This window comes from Oxyura jamaicensis, chromosome 14, assembly GCF_011077185.1.
Source record: "Oxyura jamaicensis isolate SHBP4307 breed ruddy duck chromosome 14, BPBGC_Ojam_1.0, whole genome shotgun sequence".
Classification (NCBI taxonomy): Eukaryota; Metazoa; Chordata; class Aves; order Anseriformes; family Anatidae; genus Oxyura; species Oxyura jamaicensis.
The window spans coordinates 4,134,097-4,156,780 of NC_048906.1; the positions used below are offsets into that span (position 1 = coordinate 4,134,097).

Consider the following 22,684-nt stretch of genomic DNA (forward strand, 5'->3'; position numbering starts at 1 on the left):
TTCAAAAAGGGTTCTTTTAATTAGAAGCAATTTTGCAAAAGAAGAAGTAACTTTCTCATATAAAACAGTGGAGTGGTGAAGGTGAGGCTAACGAGAGGTGTGGAACAAAAATCCAGGGCAAATTCCCAAGGAGACACTGAAGTAAAAGCAACGGCCCGATAACCGTAGTACGCTACAGGATAACTCTGAAACAGCTGTGTAAGGTGTTCCTACCCCTAAACTGACAGCAGATACCAAATCAGAGGACGGATTCTATCCAAAGAGCAGCAAAGCAACCGGCTGCCAAGCCACCCTAGCACCGTGTTCTTGCACCTTTCTGCTACCCGAGAGCTGCTGCAACATCCCCATAGGTCACGCCACTGCCCCCGAGCTCAGCGTCACCAACTGGGGAGTGCTATGTGTCCTATGGGACACCACCAGCAGAAAGGTGGCACTTCCAGACATAGAGAATTGGACATACGCCGGAGAACACTTGGATATAAAGTGCAGCAGCCCCGTTCCAGTCTCTATATCCAGTTATTCAAGCCCCAAGAAAGTGCACCGTGATCAAACAGTAATCAACCGAAATAATGAATTTCATGTCAAGTCTTGAGCCATTTAAAATGGGCAGGTGGCAGCTCTGAGAAGATAAAAACTCTGAGTCAGTGCCCAAATCTCAAACCACAAAGGCACCTCACCCCTTGTTCAAACCCGTCCCACCTGTCCTGTGTGACACTTGTGTGCTTATCAGTTCTGGCCCTACTACAGTGGGTGGCAAGCTTTGCACCTCCACAAAGCGCACGCTAACTTAATTTGTCTGGGAGGGCTGGGCTTCAGATGTGAAGGAGAAGAAGAGGAGTGTAGCAATATGAAGAAATTAAGGGACTTGTCAGGTGAAGCCGCTTAAGGCCCATACCCAGCCCAACCTGTTCAGTCTCGGGGTTAACGTGCTCCTAATTGAAGGGTGGCTTTCCTTAAGAAGGAGGTTTCAATGGATTCTGTACAACCACATTGTCATGCATGTGGCTTCTGTGTACACTCAACAGCAACAAACCTCTCCCCACGTGACCTCTAGTAACACTAGGATGTCGTACGGACTCCACACATGCTGGCAAAAACCTATAAAAACAACCTAAGAAATGTGATTGAACTAGCAGGAACTCCAGGCTGAATGAAACTCTTTACAATACAACCCGCCTGTCTAGCAACTGTTCTGTGACAGCTTTTCCTCTTCAAATATAATCCCTCATTGCATGTGCCCTTTTGGCTACTATTGATAAAGGAAATTGCCAAAGATAGGGGGTTTGGGAATTGGGTTCTCTTATGTCTCAGGTTTCTAGGGCTGCTGATTTCTAATGGCCCTGCCAAAAGTTCTTTCTTTTTTAAAATTTCCTGACAAATTCTCTCTCTATAAAGGTTTTTCTAAAATAGGTTGCCTTGTTTAGTCTGAAAACAGCAAGTGGGAGAAGATAGCAGTGCTCTGTATGTATAAACAGCTCTCTCTCCTCCCTTTTTGGAGAGCAGATTGGATAATCTTTGGATGACCCAATGGATTTCTTGAGGGAAGCAATGACAAGGATAATAAATGTAACCCCACATCACGACAGACATGGATATTTATTCTAAAAAATTGCTAAAGCAGCTTCTGGCAGAGACCTGGGTATAAGCAGGAGAAATGAGATCTTGGCCCATCTGCAAAGCATCACTGGTTTTAGCACTCCAAATCAGGAGGGAAAAAAAAAAATGGGGGGGGGGGGGTAACAGATTAGTCTATTTTTCTCCTTTTCTTCCCCAGTAATACCAACTGCCTCCAAACTGATTCCTTTAGTACATGCTGCTGAACACCTTTGCCTTGCATGTTGTCCCTACTCCCTGCTTTCCTCACAAAGCAGTTTCCAGCTGGTGACTCCCAGGGTGGGGAAAAAGAGGCTGTCACTGACTGAGGTAGGAGAGTGCCCCCTCCTGTCCCTTCCCACCACTGCTGCTTGCACCCCAGCACCACAAGCCATGCACCAGCCTCAGAGCACTGAGATGGGGATGGAAAATACCCCACCTGAAGGAGCAGGCTCTGCTGGGGACACTCCACGTGTGAGACGGAGTTTTGGAGGACAAAAGCCCCCATTGGCGGTGGGTTGGAACAATACAAGGGGCTGTGGGAGGCTCCTTCGCTCAAAATGCACTTTTGCACATGGTTTGTAATAGCGCCGAGCTGATGCTCAGTCCCACGGGGAGGGCTGCGAACATCGCTGACTGATGGCTGGTGTCAGCTCAGCCCTGGAAGGGGGGCGAAGTCTTGGGCACTCTTTTCCTGCAGGGAATGGGACATTTCCGTAGCTATTGCATGAAAAATGAGCTCCTGTTAAACTGTTCCCTAAAATGTCTCCCTTGGTCATTTCATAACACGTTTTTTATTTTTTAATAACAGTCACCCAGAGACCTGAGAAACAAGGCAAAGTAAATAAATAAATACAGATAAAATATCCTAACAAAGGGTTTTCCATAGAAGCCTTCATTTTTCAAGACTGTTCTAAATAGGAAGAAGGAAACAGAAGTAGATTTGATGGGTGAAGTTATTGTAACATGACAGCTAATGTTTGAAAGTTATATTTCAAAGCTGTAATTCCCAAAGATTACAGCTATGAAAGAGAACTTTCTTGCAAACTGATGGAGTGTTTCCTTCTAGATGGAACAATTTACCTGATATTAGAAGTAAATAAAACCTACCTATTCATCATATTTTGCAAGTGCAGCATATGAATATGAAGGCACAGGCATCATGCATGTAGTTACATGCATCCTGGGCAGAACATATATCTTCCTCTCATCTTAGGAGCGAGCAGGGCAATGCATGTCCATGATTAGTGAATGCCTAAATAAAATAAACCCACGCTTAAGAAAAGCCAGCTCCTAAACAAAACCAAACAAGGAGGGATAATAGCCTGGAATGGAACAGAAATGGCTTTGTTCAGATCAACAGGTCCTAAAGGAATCCAATCTAACATTTTCATTTGGTGGCAGTCAGAAGAAAAGGGCCATACAGCCATGTCAGCAGGCCCACAGCAAGCACAAGCACTTTAGTTGCAGATGGCACTGAAAAAAAAGGGATAGTTTATTCTCCTCACTTTGTACTCACTGTACTGCTCCCCATGTTTTCCTTCAGTCAAACTGTGGCCACAAAGTCCTTTTTATTTATTCCCTGTGGTTTCCTTGCCCTTTTGCTCAATGTGATATCAGAACAGTCCTAGGGAGTAACTTCACCTTAAATCAATTCAGATCTGACAATATTCAGGAGGTATGGAGCTACTCACACAACACTATCCTTTGGAGCAATGTCTTCAACATTTGATCGACTTTATTCTAAACTAGATCTTTAGGTCCATTAGTGATCCTTGAAAGGTTCCTCCCATGGCACTACCTCTGCTGGAGTTAAGCCCCATTAAGATTCCAACATCAACTGCATTGTTGTGTCCCATGTATATGTAACGCAAAGTTCAAAATACGTAATCTGATGCAGAAAATAACAAGGAAGAAAGAAAACAAATCAGAAAGTCACATAGATAATTTTGCCTAAGAAACAAACAAACAAAAATAATCAGACTGCGAACAATTTTTTGTTCAGTTCAGTAATTAAAGCAAAGTCCATATGGCTTAAGAGAACAGTCAAAGTGCACAGAAGGCAGCAGGGTTTTTTTGTTTGTTTTGTATTCGTCTTCACATCATCCTCTTTGGAGCCTCTTCTCCATCCCACACACATCCTATCCAGGTGGAGAAGGGGGCACCTCACAAGGGTTTCGGCTCAAGCTTGTACCTTTGCTATCTAATGAGCTGTGGATAATTATCCCAAACTCAAAAGCACTTAAACACACCCACTGGAGTTTTCGGTTCTGAACCTTTTTCTTTCTGGAGCCTGTGGAAAAGAACAGCAATCCAGAACCTGTATGCACCAAGGGCAGCAGTGCTCAGAGGCAGTGCCAGAGAGTAAAGGCAGTTCTGAATTGGTTTGCCCTGTCCGAGAGGCACTGAAAGGTGACGGCAAGGTTGAGCATGCCCTTGAATCTCCCCTGTCCAGGTGAGGTGCCACCAGGCTACTCCTAACCAGCCCCCAAGGGCAGGGACAGGCAGCCGCTGTAATCAGCGTTAGGTTGGGTTCAGCAGCCTGCCTTGAAGACACCACCAGGCAGTGCCACAGCCCTGCAGAGAGGACAGGGACAATTTGCAATAGGAGCAGTGCCCACACATGTCCCAGTGTGATGTTAGCAAGCAGCAGGATGCCAACTTTCCTGGCTGACCTACATCCACCTGGGAGGAAATGCCAGATGCTGGAGTGGCAGGGATGTGCCTCCTTCCAAATTTACCTTTCAAACACTTAGAGTAAAAAGCGTAGTGATCCAGGACTGCTGCTAGGTCCAAGGGCTGGACTCGGTTTCTTTAAGCCCCTGACAATTTTAAGGTGAACAAAGAACTTGCTGCTAAACATGGCAGACACAGGAAAAGGACAGAAAACAAAAAGAAAGCTGTACAAAAGGATGGAAAATAAACAAAACATCTCCCTCTTCTTTTCAAAACCTGTAGCTTCAAGTGCACAAAGCAGCCTGTAAATGTGCACAAGGTAATTCATGACCCCAATGCTTGAAAAAAACATGTTAGCTTTATTTGGAGAGACTTTGTTGCTTTTCCTAGATAAGAAGCTGAAGAATCAATAAAAGGCACCTGTGGACACCAAAACTCACCCAAGCCGTGTGACGTGGCTTCAAAAATCAAACAAACCCAACTACCGTGTACCATTTTTACAGATCAGTAAGCAGCACTGCAGAGTCTGGGCAAGAAAGGATGCTCAATTTCAATTGACAGGGCAGAATAACTTTCATGATCAAAAACCTCATCAATTAGTAGACTCTCTAGCTTGTCCCTGCAATCTTAATTGAAAGATTCCTCTGGCTTGCTGGGTTGTGTCCTTTGACTTTTAAAAAATGAACAATTCAAATGGCACATGCAGTCCACAAGGGAGGATTAGAGCCACACCAAAAATAAATCGACCTTGCATCTGAATTCTTCCCACTTGCTTCACCCACTGCTGCCCACAGTGCTCTTTTGAGCCATCTACTCTTCGAAAGGCCCTGGAGTTGGAATATTTAAAGATTGCAGCAGGCCCCTTTTGAACAAGAAAGGAAAGCAGGTCAGCAATTCAGCATACGGACACCAGTAGTGAGCCTAGAGCAGACACAGTGACACATCTGAGCCTAAGTGAATCAGCCAGTGCTCCTAATGTGGAGAGCAGCGATGGGGAGAGGAGAGAGGAGGGGTCTGCTTTTCACGTCAAAGTCTGTCCCTTCTCTGTGTTTTCCTACTTGACCCTGATGGTAGGGAAAAATTGAAAAGAGAAATAAAGAGAGTAAAAGCAAAAGGAGCCTGGGAAGTTTTACATTCTCTCTTCAAATCACATCACAAAGTCACTCATTGCATCTAGGGAATTCACCTCCTTGTTGAACATGGGATAGGAGGAGGGCAGAGAAAGAAAGAGGGAAGAGAAGGGCATGGGAGCTGCTTCCTGAAGCAGTGTTACAAAAAACTGGTTAAAAAACCCCTACTATTCACAAGTGGTTAAAATCATCACTTTGCAGAATTCCTTTTTTTTTTTCTTTTTTTTTTTTTTTTTTTTTTTTTTAAACAAAGGTTCGGCTAGTTCAGCTCCGTACTTTTAGAGTTGATTGTCTTCGGGAAAAAGGAAAACCAAAACCAAAACAGCCTCATTCGTGTTCCCATCCGCTCTACCCTGACAGAGGAGTTATCACCCCCAGTTCACCACCCCGGCCATGTGCACGCGGTCACTGCGACGGGGCGCCCCGCATGCTGCCGGCGGCTCGCCTGGGCTCTTCCCTCCCGGCCCATGTCAGACGAAGGAGGAGAACCCTGTTACTGGAGTCCGGGAGCCGGGCGCAGGCTGTCCCGTTGGGGTGTACACCCCTCCTGAGCTCTGTGTCGTGATGACAGTCTGGAAATAGGGTTCTGTCTCACTGGCTGCGCACTCCTCATATCTGTAGGACGCCGGGTGTTTCACCCCTTTCTGCTGCCGCTTCCAGGAGTTGTAGTACGTGGGGTCGCTCATGTAATGGTTCACAAATGAATGCTTGGGCAGCTCGTCTTCATAATCCGAGTCAGTGGCCTGGAGCAGCAAGGGGGAAAAAAATCAGCCATTAGCATCTGTGATTTAGCTTGCTCCACTCTAAAAGAAATTAGAGACAAGTTTAACATCAGCAGCTGACAAAAACTGTAATTTTAGGGTAAGGTGGGTTGTAATCCAAGTGTAATACATGCTGGACTGTAGGAAACAACTACTCTGGTTTAGCTAGGCTTTGCTGCTAGAGGCAAGGTTCCCCAATGATCTCTGATGCTAAGAGATGCAGAAAAATCCATTCTAATTCACTGCAGAACACTGCTGCAAGTGCTACAAGTTCCTGTTTTGACAGAAGATGCTGAGAAGGGTAGAGACATTGTAGAGAAACCAACAGCTTTCAACCATATAATCAGAAAGATTGCAATTACAACAGCAATTGAGAATCTGTCTTCTTCTGATGCAAGGACTGACAGAATGCCTCTCATGCAAATGCACACAAGTTAGCCAGACGAGCCGCTGTTTACGCTGGTCAGATCAGGGCACCTGCACAGTGCTGAGTCTGGCTTGCAAGCCCCATTAAATATTGAAAATTAGTTATATCACTGAAAGGGAATTAAGCAAAACTGCAGTTTATTTCAGGCAAACAACTCCATTCTGTACGTTCCAGCTGATTATCGGCGGTGTTAACAACGCACCCAACCAGCAGCAATACAGGAAAACAGAAATGCAAAATCTGGAAAAGAACTGCCAGAAGGAGGGGTCGCTTCCATGACATGGCTCACACGTAGGCCAGCATTCAGAGAGGATCTTACCCCTTCAAACATTTACACATGGTGGCTGATAGCTTCAAAGCTTTTATCAACGTCTAGCTGGAGCTGAGGAACTCTACTGAGATGCAACCAGATCAGCTTGGTGCGCCTGCCCCCTCCCCAGTAGCGCTGCTGCGATGCAGCTGGAGGAAGCACAGAGGGCTCATCCATCTCCTCCTAAGAGACCATGGCAAAGCCTTGGCCACTGTATCTGAGCGCACATTTTCCTTCTGTTCCCAGTAACATTCCCACCGATAACAGCCACATCCCATACAGCACACCACAAACGTTTACTCAGTCATTGCCATATCTCACGCCTTCTCTCAAAATCTCTGGTTTGAGCATGCAAAAGCTTTCATTCCTTTTTTTTTTTTTTTCCTCCTGATAATCTGCATAGCCAATTCGAAAGGCAATTAAATATCAAAGTGGTAGCTGCTTAAGACATACAAGAGAGAGATGGGTAAGTGCAACTCGCAACTGTTAGTTGCTGCAATTAGTTTCAAAAAGTTGGTATCATTCTGATCTATGACACCCCACAGCAAACACACATCCTCCTTGATCCTGCCTGCCACACAACTAGTTTCTCCTTCTCTGAAGCTCCTTTTTAATGGTCTCTGAAGAACAACCCTCAAATGCCTTGCAAACCATCATTTGAAAAGGGCACTGCATCCATCATCCTACTTCTTTGCTTAGATAGCTGCTTCGATACTACTTCATGAGCATTTTCCAGCAAAGTGGGTGATGGACAGGGTTGAGAATTTTTTTCCCAGAGTTTTCTGAAAGCCTGAGCAATGCAACTCTTCACAGCTTTGCAAAATTTCTCTTCTGTGGTTAACCATGCTTGACTTTTTCAGAATTATCTTGTTTGATTATTTTATGAATGCGAAGCTCCAGGTGCCTTGACACGTAATTAATATTACAACAAAACCCCACCAGCATTTAACAATTATTCCAGAAGGAACCCAGCAAGTCTATCACCTAGAAAACCCTCCTTTGCACCAGCTGCCAACCTTGGGAAGTCAACGCCAGACTCCCTCCAAAGGCCGTCCTGAACAGGTGGTTTTTGCAGCATGCCTGGAAGATCCCCAGATTTGGAATACTTCGCAGCCAGTGGGTGCAGAGAGCACTTCCAGAGTCTTGGCACTGCTGCAGGAACCATCCTGCCAGCACTGCCCTGTCTATTTTGTAAGGCGCTCCAACAAAAGCGCCTCTGATGACTGCAGATGTGGCAGCATGACAGGGAGGGAGGGCAACAGCTTTGGGCAGGCTGGTCCTCAGCTGCAGAGCCAACCAACTTTTCCTGCAGATCCGATTTCCTCATTCCTACCAAGAAACAAGTTGTTCTTGGCACCAGCCTAAATCTCCAAACATTATGCTGCAGCTTCATAGTCTGATGTTAAAGTAAAAAGTGCCTGGGGAGCTGGGGGATGATGGCAGCACCCAGAGGAAAAGTCTCTGCATCCTGGGCAGAGGCAGGTGGCTGCGGTTTATTCACGAGAAACTTGTAATTGAGCTTCCAGATGCCATGGATGTGCTCCCTCCATCAAAGGCACAATGCTACCACTGCCCTTGCCATGTATTCTGACTCCTTCCCCAGTCCAAAGTCAGTCTTAATGCCTTGGACACACTCAGCCGCCCCCAAAGAAACAAGCCCCTCCTGAAGAGAGGGATCACATCAGCTTAGATGAGGTGTCACACACAATAAAAACAAACAAAAAAAACCCACACACTTACTGGTCTTCCTGATGACCCCACAGATGTACAGAAACATAAAGATGGTTAAAAGGCCAAGAGATCTAAGAAGAAATACTGAGAAGCAGCTGAATCCAGAAAAAGAATGCATTACTTGCTAGGTATAACAATACCGATGCAGCCACTTGATTTCTGTCCACTGCTAGGAGAAAATACTTACCCACAAAACTAATATAATTTCTGTACCCAAGCCAAATCCTTTTGAGACTGCCAGAAGTCAACATAATAAAGAGGAGAAATACTGGGAACACTTTTAGATGGGCTGCTGCCACTTGAAATAGTGTCACTTGGACTTGCCACGAACAGAAAGAGGGAATTTAAAACTAGGCCACCTGCTGATAAGCTGTCCGCTAATTAGTCCATTATCCCTACTGAAAGAGAATACTAATTTAGTGTAAATAAGGCCAGTGTCTTTCAGAAGGGACTTTCATGAAACTTGTGTACCTGTACAAGCGTCCTCTAACTTCAGCCTTTCACCTTTGTTTGTGTTGATGCTGGAAAGGATAATCAACTCATTAGTCATGATAAATTGTTTTTCCTTTAAATTTCCTTCAAAATAAACAGGAACTGATTATTCTGTCCATGTTTCCAAGTATCTTCTAAGGTCTACTCCAAACAAGGTACTAATAACTGCCCTGCCCAGCAAGGAATTCTCCAAATTACAGTCCTACATCCCCCTCTGCTCTGATGAAAATCAAGCATTAGAAAAATAAACGTTCTGCATGACAATACAGACAGCTTATACTAGGGGATTACTTTCTAGTGTTTTTCAAACTATTGAGTAAACAGAAACGCTGCAGGGCTTTTTGCTTTGTTTTTCCATTTTCCCCGCTCTGCGTCGCCCTTCAGTGCGGCTGTGGCTTTGTTACCTTGGAAACCTCCATAGGCTGGAGCGCGATTGGGTGTACTGTGACATTACCGACTGTCAACCAGGGGTGCGTGGATGTCTATGCAACAATAAATACCGAAAATGAGAGGCTATTTACGTATTTTATTGATAGCATGGAATGCACAAATGCTGTTCGGAGGCAGAACAGCCACCAGAGCTGGCTAGTTTAGTCAATGGGAAATTTGAAAATAGTTCCAATTATATATGTATATATTTATATTAAGTTACTGGAGAAGAAACAGCTTTTGGAGATTATTTCTAAAAATGTAGATGGCAGCAGCTTCTCTTGGTTGACATGAAGTGCATATGCTGTAAGAGATGAGGTGACCTAGAAGGGCAAACAGATTTCTCTGGACATGGCAGCCCTTGCTCATTGAATGTGTCATCTGCAGCTGACTTCCACGTGGTGCCCAACTTGTCAAAATCACTTGAGAACTTTATTGGAAACGAGTTGAATCATATTCCCTAACAAATGTTAAGTGGGAACTTATGAGAAAGGGAAAATCAGTTAGACTCTAGCGAGCAGCCTGGAAGACCAGAGCATTGCCAGCAGTCAGTGCTGACTGATAATGGGTGCAATCTGGGAGAATCTTATCTCCTGAAAACAGTTTTTCGAGACCACAAAGATGCATGAGAACAAGCAAACGTACAACACCCTTCCCTACCCCCCAATGATACTGCTTTTCCATGGCTGGATGACACTGCAGATATATCATCAAGTTTCTGCACGTGGTGAACACCAAATTTCTTCAGATTGCCTGTCCAGAGCTTTGTCCACTTGACTCATTATCTAAAAGCCTATTATTATTAATCATTTAGAAATTACACTTTTAGCACTCTCTTGCTCCATACCTGCCAATTAAACTGCTTTAACCTCATTAACAGTACTGGTGCTTGGATTTCATGACATGGAGTAAGTTAACCACTTGATTTATGAATTTTAGAGTACCGCTTGGTCTGCTAGAATTTCTCGTCATTTCTCTCTTGTTCTCCTCTTCAGGAGGGAGCTCAGAGGAAGGCTCCCAGGCAGCTGTGCTGTAAATGCAGTCAGTCAGCCTGAGAGTTTCTCACAAAGTTCTTCTTCATGTTCAGTAAACCCCACGAGACTTGAAGCCAGCGAGCTCCCTTCTTTTCCATGTAAAATCTTGACACCTCAGGCAATAGGGGTAAAACTGAGAAGCAACAAGATGACACGTGGGTTGAAAGCAAAAGCACAGTTTTTGGCCTTGTCTGCCCTTACGTGCATTGTATTAAGTGAAATTTGAGATCCGCACAAGGATGTATTAGAGGAAAACAGGATCAGGACCCCCCCCTTTTGCCGGAAAGAACCAAACGTGTGGAGCTCTTATATAAAAAAGCTATCTTTAACTTTTCATATAATAGGAAACACCCTTGCCTGCTAAAAGAGATGGAGATTCTGAAATTCTCAGAAAACAGCTTGTCTGTTAAGATATCCTTTGAGAACAGAAACCAAAAGAACAGAAAAGACGAACAGGAAGAGCTAATAGGTACACAAATATTTGAAAACAGAGCGGTCAAACATCTACAGCCACCTCTGCCCCCCTCCACCCTCACCTCCTGTCTATACCAGCCAACGTAAACAGCATTTTCAGGCTGATCAAAAGGCAGCATCTCCTCTTGCTACCACTACTGGGAGCCTATTAACATTTCATGCCTAAAAGCACTCCCCCCCCCCCCAAAAAAAAAAAAAAAAAAAAGCAAGCATCAAAGACATTATACAGAAGGGCTGCATATCTAAGCCCCAAGGAAAAACAGGAGGCACATTTTGTTCACATACATACACACAGATTCACGAAAACACAAGAATCTCAACTGAGACCTTCAGGCTTGACAGCAATACACAGTAAATAAATAATATTAATAATAGCATGAGAAAACAAAACAAAACAAACCCCCACTTTCTTCTATGTTGCACAAATTGTGCATATAGAAGGCAGTAATGACACCCTGCAAGACAACTTCTGCGCATTACCAGGAAATACCACATGGGGCATTGAAATTAATGTCAGAAGGTGCTAGAGCTAAATTCATGATCATGCTCAGCGAACTGTTTTAATGACAGGTTTAATGCTGGGTTGTTACAGTGACATGACCAAAGCACTGTGGGTTTAATCTGGAGGTAACACTTGTGCCTCGCACAGACAGCAGCTCCAGCTACACCAAGGAAAGCTGCCGACACGCTGGGTCGGCCATAGGGCAGCACAAAGCAGCAGGCTGTCCGTGGTAATTAACAGGAGGTGAGAGCTAGGTAGCCAGGAAAAGCAGCTGTAGCTGCAGGTGCAGAAAAGCTACAGATGAGAACTGTCATCTTCTTTCACTACTTGCTGCTCTTGATTTATTCTTGCTGGAAGGGTCAAGGTTGGAGTGGTTTGGCCCACTGCTCGCTTCTTGTGCTGTCAGCTCAGATTCGTCAGGCTCTCAGCTGACAACACACAATTTGAGAGACAGATTTACCTTTCTGTACGTCCCTTGAAGTCTGCCTATTCACCCATGGCCACTGTTGGGCTTCTGCAGACCATAATCACTTTACTTCTTCTTAAAGGGGACATGAGACAGATGATAGGGCATAGCCAAATGTACAATGCTGGCATACAACCACCTTCCTTGGAGAACAGAGTCTGAAAGCAACCCGAGCAGAAGGCTCCTTTAGTGCTAGCTTAATGTTGTAGACTGGAGTGTTTCGAAAACCGAATGCTGGGCTCTCACAGCAAGTGCTATCCCTGGCAGGTTACTCATTCTCTGCTTACTCCCACTGTAGCACAGGATGCAGTTATCACCAGAGAAGACCACACTTCCAAAGCTTAGTGTTTGCTGCAGCTGTCTAAAAAAGGCACTGTGAAAACTTCAAAGCACATCCCATACTTCAGTCACTGCAGCCCTCCAGAGCGTGTCCAGACAGTAGCTGCAGCCAGATGGTTATTTTGCAGCACATACTTGTTTGCCCAAAGGCACTCCTTTTGTAGTCCATGCGCAGTCCATTTTTGCAGTCCATGCGCAGAAGGGGATGTGCAGCTCCTTACCAGAGAAGTCAGCATACGCTGACTGACTGGTTGTGTTTGCCTTTCTGTGTAACACTGGAAAACTGTGAATATCTGCCAAGGACAGATCTGGAATCTGCCCTGGCTGGGTCCTGTTTGTGATTCCCTCTTGGGACATTTTAATTTTAAAATGTGATGTGAACAGCCCGAGGAATATGACATTTTAAAGTCACCAAGACAGACAAATAATGACAATGGTATAAGGCAGGCATGGGAATGGCATTTCAAAGACTCTCCAGGATTCACGGGGGAAAATTGGTAAGCATTTGGCAAGGCAAAGGCAAACACTTACCTCTGATTCTGATACTTCTAAGGGCTTCTCATTCAGGCCCAAGCCCTCGGTCAGCACAGCTCCATTGTACTTGTTGCAGATATCCTCATCAGAGTAGTGCAGCCCTCCTGGGCTTGGGCGAGGAGGAGACCTAGGAAACATAGCAGGTGAGTGTATGGGATATTGTTATTTCTCTGAAACGACACAGTTAAAGAGACAATTAAATCATGCTTAGAAGCCAGCGTCACAGCCTAGGGCAGTGACTTGGGCAGTAAAGTCCTCCCTAGATCCTCTAGACAACAATGTCTCCATTTTGCCTATTTAACAGCTGCCTGAACCTAGATGAAAAGCCATTTCCAGGAGCGTGTTGTTCCAAGCTTCTTACCTGGTTCCATTTTTCTTTGAGAAGGTGCTCTTGATGTTTAGGTGTCTGCTGTTGAGCTCCAGGGCAGTGAAGCCTCCGTTATCCAAGGTGACTGACTCTTCCACATTGGAGATGGTTTTACCTGGAGCCAGGCAACGAAAGATTCAGCTGAAACATGAGTATTTTTCCCCTAAGTACAACTGTAAGGAGTCACTAACTTCCCCTTCTTTCTGTTTTATGAGATTATTAATTCATTATTATTATTATTATTTAAATCTCTTTACCTTTGTTACTGGTAAATCAGTACAAAGTGGAAGAAAGGAGCATATCAGGAGTGCAAAAAGGCAGAAGGAGCCAAAAGAGGGGATTAAAGGAGTTATGGATGGATGTGTTTCATTTGGAGGTATCTAAAATAATGCAGATGAACTGTGCTCCACGTGTGCTTATTCTTGTCTTTTGACTATGAATGGAATACAAGTGAGTAATTCAGGTAGCCACTGAAGATGCCATAAACCAGGTAATGTGAATCCCATTTATACTGATGGAAAGAAAGCAAGAGAAAGTAAAACTAGGAAATGCAATAAATAAATAAATAAACAAACAAATAAATAAATAAATAAAAAAGATGGGGACAAGAAGGCAGCAAAGTAAGAGAAAGGGTCAGTGGGCAGTAAACGGGTAAAAGATGTCAGAGCTGTAATGAGGATAAGACATAGGCGTGAGACATTACCAGAAAAGGTAAGGCAGGGAAAAGGACAGGGGACTGGCAGAAGAGGGGAAATACAGCAAAGTATACTCTTTTTTTTTGGTGATGAAATATAGCAAGAGCTTATTCTCTCCCATGCTCTTCTTTATAATCCCAAAGGTGTGAGCTCAGCTAGTGTCCTGGGGAGAAAGACCGGTTGCACATTGCCACTTTGCAGCAGACAGGTACTTTATCCTCAACTTCAATTTCAATGCTACATTAAGACTCAGTGTGAACACTGATATCTGACAGTACAGGTCAGACCTGTCTTTTCATGTCTGTCCCCCAAACACTGAGCAAAACTAAGAAGATGAGCGATTTCCTATGAGCTATGCATACAAATATGTAATAGCATTAACTTGGTAAAATGCCGTGGTATTCTTTCATCTCATATCCCATGGGACTAAAATCTGATTTTCTAACGCTTTTTAGAAGTGAATTATAAAGAAATAAAAGATCTTCTCTTTGGGACTGAATTGCTAAATACTGCCTGGAAGATTCTTTCAAGACTCCTTCATTACATTAATCCTTTAGAATGGGTAGTGCAAAGACTCATCCACCTGATCCTACTCATTAATGTGCCTTTTTGGCACCTTCTAGCAGCAGAGCAATTCTTGCTGGAGATGGAGAAGGCTATCTGAGAATTAACACACATGACCAGCCCTTCCACGTAAGAAGAAAAGGTTAAAAACAATATTCAGTGCTCCAGAACAAGGTGCTTTGAAAGGGGACTCTTTTAACATTTTTATTTACAGAGCAGGCAGTTCCTGTTTCCTTTCAAAAAGGAGACTGGTAAAAATTGTAAGTAAAGGAAAATTCAAAGCCAGAGGCTCATGTGCCTTAAAGTCTAACAGGCCCAAATAACAAAGACTTCTAGCTCCTTGGTCCCAGCCCCATAACTGTAGCTTGGCTTAGGAAATGAATGTGAGATGCTGGGCAACCTATTTAATGTAAAAGGGTTATGATATAGTCCTCACACATACAGGCATAGGATATTTCCACTGGGTATGAACATGGAAAAGCAGAAACCTTCTCCCCCTCTATCAGGAAATGACAACTAAGCTAAATAAAGTCTCAGCTTATTCATTTTTTGTGGTCTTCTGCCAAGCATTTGACCCAGACTCCTTGGCTTTTGCTACAGTCCCTGGGACTTCCAGATGCTGTCCTGTCCAAGCCCATGGCTGGTTAATTTCCAAAACCTGATAAGATCCAGCACTCTTTGCCCAGTAAAGCTATGGGCAAAAGCCATTTCTACCAAATTAGAGAGTAAAAATATCCAAGTCTTCTGCCAAACAAAATACCTATAAAGAGAGTCCATGCTGATGAAATCAGAGATTCTAAGGGAGGACATTTCTAATTCCTGCAACTCTTGAGAGTACCTGTACAGTGCAGAGATGATGTCTTACCTGTGCTGCAGTTCTTGTACTTCTTGCTCTGGCCATGCAGGACCAATGCAAACACCACCAACAGGATCAGGATCAGACTTGAGAGTGCCATCACCAGCAGAAACCACCACTCCTCATAGAAAGGGGCTTCTGTTTGTGCTGAAAAAGCAAAAGACAAACAACAACTCCTTATGCTCCTTCAGAATTTCCCCTTCTTCCCCACAGTGAGCGACATCCATAACAGTGCTCAGGGAAGAGGTGTTCAATGGAAATAACCTAGTCCACTTGAAAATAAGACCCTCAAAAGGCTTTCTGACACTTCTAGATCACAGAGAGAATAGGAGCATACCACAGCTCTAACATCTTCACGAGCATCTCTCACACTCAGGGCAGCACTGCAGAATCCCTTAGCTAAGAAGTAGTTATCACCAAGTGAAGGTAAGCAGGTTTCTTCCCACAGCCCAGCACACCTACATTTCTCAGCTATGCTTAATACTCCCTGGGTCAAAGGAGCCACTAATATACTTGTCATGACCCATGGCTACTCCACTTTTTAAGAAGCTTGCCTTGCCAAAATGCTGCTAAATGACTCTTTGAAAAATAAAACCAGTGCCAGGGAACAAAGTACAATCGAGTCAGTACCTCTGTAGTTTAAACACCAAATTCCAACAGTCACTGCTGTTCTATACAATATCCTCAGTGGCTTAAGCCAAGCCCAACATGCGGCACATTGACATTAATGCAAGTCTCTTAATTTTGTGTTATCTCAAGTAATTTCATTCCCTTTGACCTCAATTGGAGGCACAAAATGATACTAACTTCCTTTTTCTAGAGTTATCTTGCCACTCTGGTTTGAAGTAGTAAGTATTATTATTTTTTATTTCAGTGATATTCTCTTTGTCAGCATCCCTCATCTCTGTGAAAAAGTGCTGCCACTGTAGCACAAATCAGCAGTTGTATAGTATTTCCCTGTAGTCCATAAGGTAAAAGAACACCCATAAGAGTTGGTGATGCCAGGAGACCAGCTTCAACCAAAATCCTCATTATCACTGAACCCAGGCACACTTTTTCCCCTCGCTGTCCTGGACCCTGGATCTGAAAATGTCTGTTGTAAGCCTTACGGTATGGGCTTAAATTTGTTCCAGATCACTGGGTGTTCTGTAGCAGTGAAAAGTAGCCACTATTGTTCTTTGCTAGGAGTCCAGTCCAGGCCAACAAAGACCTAAAGGCAAACTGCACAAGCCATGCTGGGCTGAGCAGGTTCAGTGCAATTTATACCTCCCTGTGCTAGCTGAAGTGGCCAGCCTAAAATGCTGTATACTTTTATGACTGTGAATCTCAATGGAAACCTCTTACTTTCATGCAGCAATTTGAGATGAACACTGAAGCATCAAAAGGAGGTGAATTAAATAGTTCTGTTCAAGCGGAGAACTTACAAACAAGCAGTTTATTTATAAAAAGCATCAGAAGGAGCTGCATGCCTGGCTTCAGGGGAATAATGTCTTCCGGGAAAGGAAAGACTGACATGATTACTGACCCTTTACATTGTGTTACAGCCTCTGTGAAACCACAGATAGGAAAAACACTGACTCTTGGTGTTTGAAGTAGGTTGTCTATGCCCTTGTCCTGAAGGAGAAAAAGAAGGGTAGCACTCACACTGAAATCCATAGACAGCTCTCACAGGTTAAGTGGTTAATTGTGTAAGGACAAATGCAGCCGTGATGGCGATAGCAGCATTTGCTACTCCAGCCTGCTGGGTAATCGCTGAGTGGTGTTTATGCTTTTCACTCGAGAAGCAGAGATAAAAGCCACTCCAGGGACTGGATCATTGCCAGGTTCTCGGGACTCTCCAGAACTTTGAATCACAAAGACATTTTATCAGGTTCTTTTATTCCTCGTCTGTCTTTGCTGACACAGCAAGGGTGAGACCTGTTGCTCAAAAGCAACCTGGAGCACAACCCTCTCTGCAAGGGTAACAGGAGAACTGAGAAAAACTTTCACAAGGGCGAGCTTCCCACTTGACAAGAAGCCATCGAACTTGAGCTGTCCAAACATGGCAAAGCTGAATGGAATTTGCTTTTCAAGGTATGGAAGCTCCTTCAAGAAATTAGAGTGCTGGTTTGTTCAAAGGGACTCTGGAAGCATGCTCACATAGCCCTGTTTACCAGGAATAACCACAACAGAGCAGGTGGGTGGGAAGAGTCCGTGAGCACCACCAAGTAGCTGTTGTGATGAAGGGAGACTGGAGGTATCACAATATGCTGGAATTACCAGCACATAGGATATCATGGATAATTTGGGGAAACTATAATTCTACATTCTTGAGAGCTAAATACAAAATAACACAGAAATTGCTTATCACAGAACCTTGGGAACAGAGAAGAAAGGAGAGTAAACAAAACAACAGACTAGGAGAGGAGGAAGAAGAAAAAGCAAACACATCGTAGACTTTGCAAATTAGTCTTAGGCAAGAAATCTTATATGTAAACACTCACAGACTTCCTGAGAAGGTTGTCAAGCTTAAAAATGGCACATGACTATTTTTCCCCTTGAGAGTAAAGTATACTGTAATAACAAGCCTTGATTCACTCTGCTTTTGTCTTAAAATAAGTGAAAACAAGCTGGTCTTGATGATTTATTGTAACAAGAGAAACTTTATTTTTTTCTCCTCCACTCCCAGTAAGAAATTCCATTGGAAAAGGTAACAAAAAGCTTGATTACCTGATACTGCCACAGAGGGAATGCTTGGTTCTCCATAGCCAATTTCATTGACAGCTACTACCCGAAATTCATAGGTCACACCCTGTTTGAGTCTGTCCAGGCTGACTGTGTAGGAGGTAGCGCTGCGAGGGATGTCCTTCACAAACATGTCCCACAGTCCTTCATCTGGGAAAGCAGCAAGGAGAGGAACAGCGTTAACTGTGTGACTTGGCACTTCCTTCTGCTCGTGGAAAATAATTGTCATTAATTGTGTGCTTTAACCACAGGCAGTGGACATGCTTACCTGAAGGCTGCTCAGTGATACACACAAATGTCAGATTGCCCTGCAAGACCCCATCTGTAAAAGGATTTACTCATGACGGGTGTCTTACAACAGCTCAGATGGAAGAGTTCTCCGCTAAAACCTGCAGCAGCACCCATGGTGACCTAAGGTGGCTAGAGCAGCTGCCAGCCATCTGGGTCCCTCCTGACCAGGTATGCTGGATGCATCTGCATGCCTGTTATTTGACAGAGCAACTAAGCCCACAGCAACCTGGTATTTTAACGAGTCCTAATTGCAAAGGTTTTGCCTGCTTTTCACATTGCAAAACAGACTTCACTTTCCCAGTGCATAGGTTAGGTTTGCAAACTAATGTCAGATTTGGGTCTTGGCAGGAAGCACTGTGGCCTTGCATGAACTGGTGCCTGGTGGACTGGTGCCACTGGCGTGCTGCTTGCTTCACAGTATCAATATAGAGACATCCTTTTACATGGGCTGGACTGCAGCATGGCACAGCCCACAGAGAGAGGCAGCAGGCACTGCACTTCTGTGCCATGCATTTTCAAGCAGGAGTGAGTTTTTGTTTGTGTTATAAAGCTCTAAAAGTTGCTGGAAACACAATGCCTTCTGCATAACTGATGAGAATGTTTCAGTAGGGTAATCTCAATTCTCAACAGCCATACTGACATTTATCCTGATGTGTATCCTGACGAGGCACCGTTCCGGTCTCTAATCCATATGCGTAATCTTATATTCACTTGACTTCAATGGAAAGAACTTTCAACAAGATGGATGCTGTTACCAGTACGAACAAAACCAACTATAATTAAAGATGCCAGTCAATAATTTTGAGTGCAGGAATCAAACATTAATCTAAACAGACTGCTTTTCTATAACAACCGGTGCCCAGCACTTCCACTGACAAAATGGCTGTCTACACAAGGTGCCAAACTCTCAGCTAGCCTAAGCCAGCACAGCTCGTAAGGATCTGACCTGATCAGGCTTCTACTTTTAGTTATCAAAGCTGTTCAAGCAATGCCTATTTTTCTCTGTATGTCCCACAGCAGTAGAAGTACAGTGATAACCTCAGCACAGATACTATTGCAGCACAGGAGCCGCCTGCTTTGAAAGAAAGCCCTCTGCACTGTGAGACTCAAGCATCAGCATGACTTCTGTAACTTGAGGTGTTATCAAGGTAACAATAAAGCCGGAGCCAGCAGCACTACCCTTAGCGACTTCTGCTGCTGTGGCAGTGGAAGGTCAGAATCTGTTCTCATTTGCTTTGCATTTACCTGCGTGTAAACTAATTGAAGTCACTGCAGCAATTCTGAAACTGTGCTGGTGTAACAGAGCAAAATTTGGCCCTCCGCCTACTTCTGTGCAACAGGGAACAAAAGCAAAGATGGATTGATTAACACTGCAGGTGCCTTTCCATGTGAATGTTTTAACTTTGGCATCAGTAAATATTGGCTCTGTAATTTGTAACGTGCTGCACGTCTAGCAACACACACATTGACTAACAGCCCCCAAACCACATCTTTTCTGATCATGACGTTTGGCAGTCTCAGTGGATGCAAAAAGCAAGCTGAAATGTTATTGTTCCAGCTACACTGAGAAATACTGAAGAACAATAAAAATAGGTAATTTTTCTGTCATGCTTAAAATTCAGACCAATACATTATTCACCAGCATGATCAGAGTATAATGAAGTTATCATAATGTACCATTGTTATGTATTAGTTGGATATTACAATGGCTATAAAACAAGAGATAAAATATTGACTTCCCTTTTACAGGGCAATAGATGGCTAGATTATTTCTACCACGTAAACTTACAATGTAATAAAAAGGGAGTTTGGGATTTAGTTTCTCCGAAAAGGGTGGAGTGAGGGATGCATTTTCAAAGTTGGATTGTTGCAACCACCAATACTAAGAAGAAGCATCTCAGATTATAAAATATTGCCATAATTGCTAGAATTGCCTGAGCTTTCATAAACACATTTGTAAACAGCAATAAGAGAATTTGAGCCCATTGTGAATTGTCTGAAAAGCAATTTGTTTGCATTGAAATACGCTTAAATGATGGAAGAAAAGGCAACAGTAGAAATGAAATGTTCAACGCTCATTGTCACAAACACAACTGTACACACACACTTTCTTGCTCATTTTCTCAAACCTATCAGGATGCACAGTGCAGAATATCAAACAGACCAAGGAAATGTAAACTTAACCACTCGGTAAATCTTGCAATAACTTGGTAAAACTACTCTTGAGAAGTTAGTGTGACATTTCTACCTCTCTGTCCCCTTGGCTATGGTGGTGATGGTGTGAGGCAACGATGGCTGCTGGTGCATGCTTCTTTGGGGGTATTCCTGCCTCACTGGGACTCAGAGATGCTCTGGAAAGACGGGGACATTCTTATGTCTCCCCCACTGCTGACACCAAGCAAATGCTACGCATAGGGTAGTCTGCAGCTTCCCCAGCTCTGGCCGATAAGGCTTTAATTACAGAGCTTCAGTTTATCTCATCTCCATCTGGAATATTCAGGCATCTCTTTGTAGATAGAGATTGCAGTCAGATACATCCAAACTAAAAAAGCATTTTATTTCAGTACCGAGCTCTGTAATTAAATATTGAACAAAGACCTGTGAATTCATTCACCACATCTCTTCCCCCATCCCTTAAAACTAGGTTGGCTCTAAATGTTAGAAGTTCAGCTGAGATAGAATTCATTAGAAGGTCACCTGTGATAGCAAAGATTGGCCTTTAAGTTCCGTAGAAAATCATTAGTATACCATACACATCATTTTCCACTCAGTTTAGGGAGGAAGGATGTGCATGCCATGGTTGGGATATCAACTGAGTATTAACTCAAGAAAACTACCAAGATAAGCCAAGTTTGTGATGCTGGACCCCTGCAAGGAGGTACAAGGCTCAGCCAGCCCCAGTCAGCTCCTGGTTCACGTCCTGTGCCATGCAGCACAGCTGGCACTGCACTTGTGTTGGAGCAGAAGCCTTCGCGAGCAGTAACATCTGTCCCCTTCTGTATTTCACATGGTCTTTCAGTGGGCTCTCAGCCTCTTAACAATGCATGGGGAGAAGACCTAAATTATAAAAGAAATCAAAACCACCTCCAACCTACCATGAGCCCAGCCTGCCCTGGACATCCTCCTGTGCAGGCAACTCACCACCCAGGTGAGGTGTAGCCCAGGCATGGCACCTACAGGCCAGCATGCTTTCACAAGCAATTAATCAGGGTCCGAATAAAAATGTCAGGAAGTAATGAGGGCTCCTGGCTCTGCTAACTCCAGCCACTAACAAACGACTGTCGTGCTGCAGCCGGAGAGATGGAAAGCTGTCAGTTATTTGGGTCTTAAACACCAGCCTTCCCCCTTGGAGAAAGAGGAGGGCTGTGCTGTAAAACTTTCCCCTAATTACACATTAGGTGGTTTATGAGGGGAGAAGCAGCTGAGAGTTAAGGACCAGCTGAATGTGAGTAGCATTCCTCCTACAGAGGGCAAAATTAAAATGGGGATGCATTTGTCAGAGGCAAAGGGCTGGATTATCATGCAAACTAACGAAAGGACAAGAATGGGAAGTGAAGGCTGACAAACTGTCAGCCTCAGCATCTTGTTTGCAAGCAGAAGCGAACCAAAGGCCCCATGGCAGATGCCGGCAATGCAGCTGCACCCTTCACTTTGAATTTACTGACTTTTGCTGGTTTGAGTCCATGTTTGACACTGCACTCCCTCATTTGTTTAAAAATAAATAGAAAAGGAAGAAAACATGAAAACATTACTCAAGACACCAGAAAGAAAACTGAAGTGAGATCTGCCCTTGGGGTGTGGGAAGCGAAAAACAGCATTTATGGGAAGGACAATCCTCACTCCAAATAGACAAGTTCTTCCCCAAAACGTCTGCCGCCTTCATGGAACTGATCAGCTGAGGGAACAAAAGAAAACACTTTTCTGACTTGTCTACATCCTGAGTGGATGATTTGTAGCTGATCTGAGGCCTAACCAGCTTATTCATGCCAGCCAGAGTGCTAGAAGTGTTATTATTGGAAACACAGTAAGCTGCAATTAGCTCCCACTGGCCTGAAGTCATTCCCTACTTGGGAAAAGCAAACAAACAAAACCCAAAACACATGGTGGGGAGAGAGGAAGCACATGAGGAAACCTCAGCAGTCTCATCCTGGGTCGGAGGCTTCCCCAAGATGCCATAAGCTGTAAAACAGATTGACTGAGCATCTGCTCAGCTGCCCCACAGCTCGAGACGACCGTAGCAGGCCAATACATGCATGAAGGCCCACACATGCACGTGTCCTCCTGGTAGA

At 44.0% G+C, this 22,684-nt stretch overlaps 1 protein-coding gene across 2 annotated transcripts in view; it reads right to left on the reverse strand.

The window, feature by feature from the left end:
* SDK1 (sidekick cell adhesion molecule 1) overlaps positions 1-22,684 on the reverse strand; it is a 393,889-nt gene continuing 371,205 nt past the window's right edge. For both annotated transcript variants that reach the window (XM_035340049.1, XM_035340050.1), the window contains 5 exons: positions 18,090-18,254; positions 15,390-15,527; positions 13,260-13,380; positions 12,896-13,025; positions 1-6,142 (listed from right to left, as the gene is read on the reverse strand). In XM_035340049.1, coding sequence (XP_035195940.1) covers positions 5,870-6,142; positions 12,896-13,025; positions 13,260-13,380; positions 15,390-15,527; positions 18,090-18,254 — 827 coding nt within the window. In that variant the 3' untranslated portion in view covers positions 1-5,869. The remainder of the gene's footprint in view (positions 6,143-12,895; positions 13,026-13,259; positions 13,381-15,389; positions 15,528-18,089; positions 18,255-22,684) is intronic.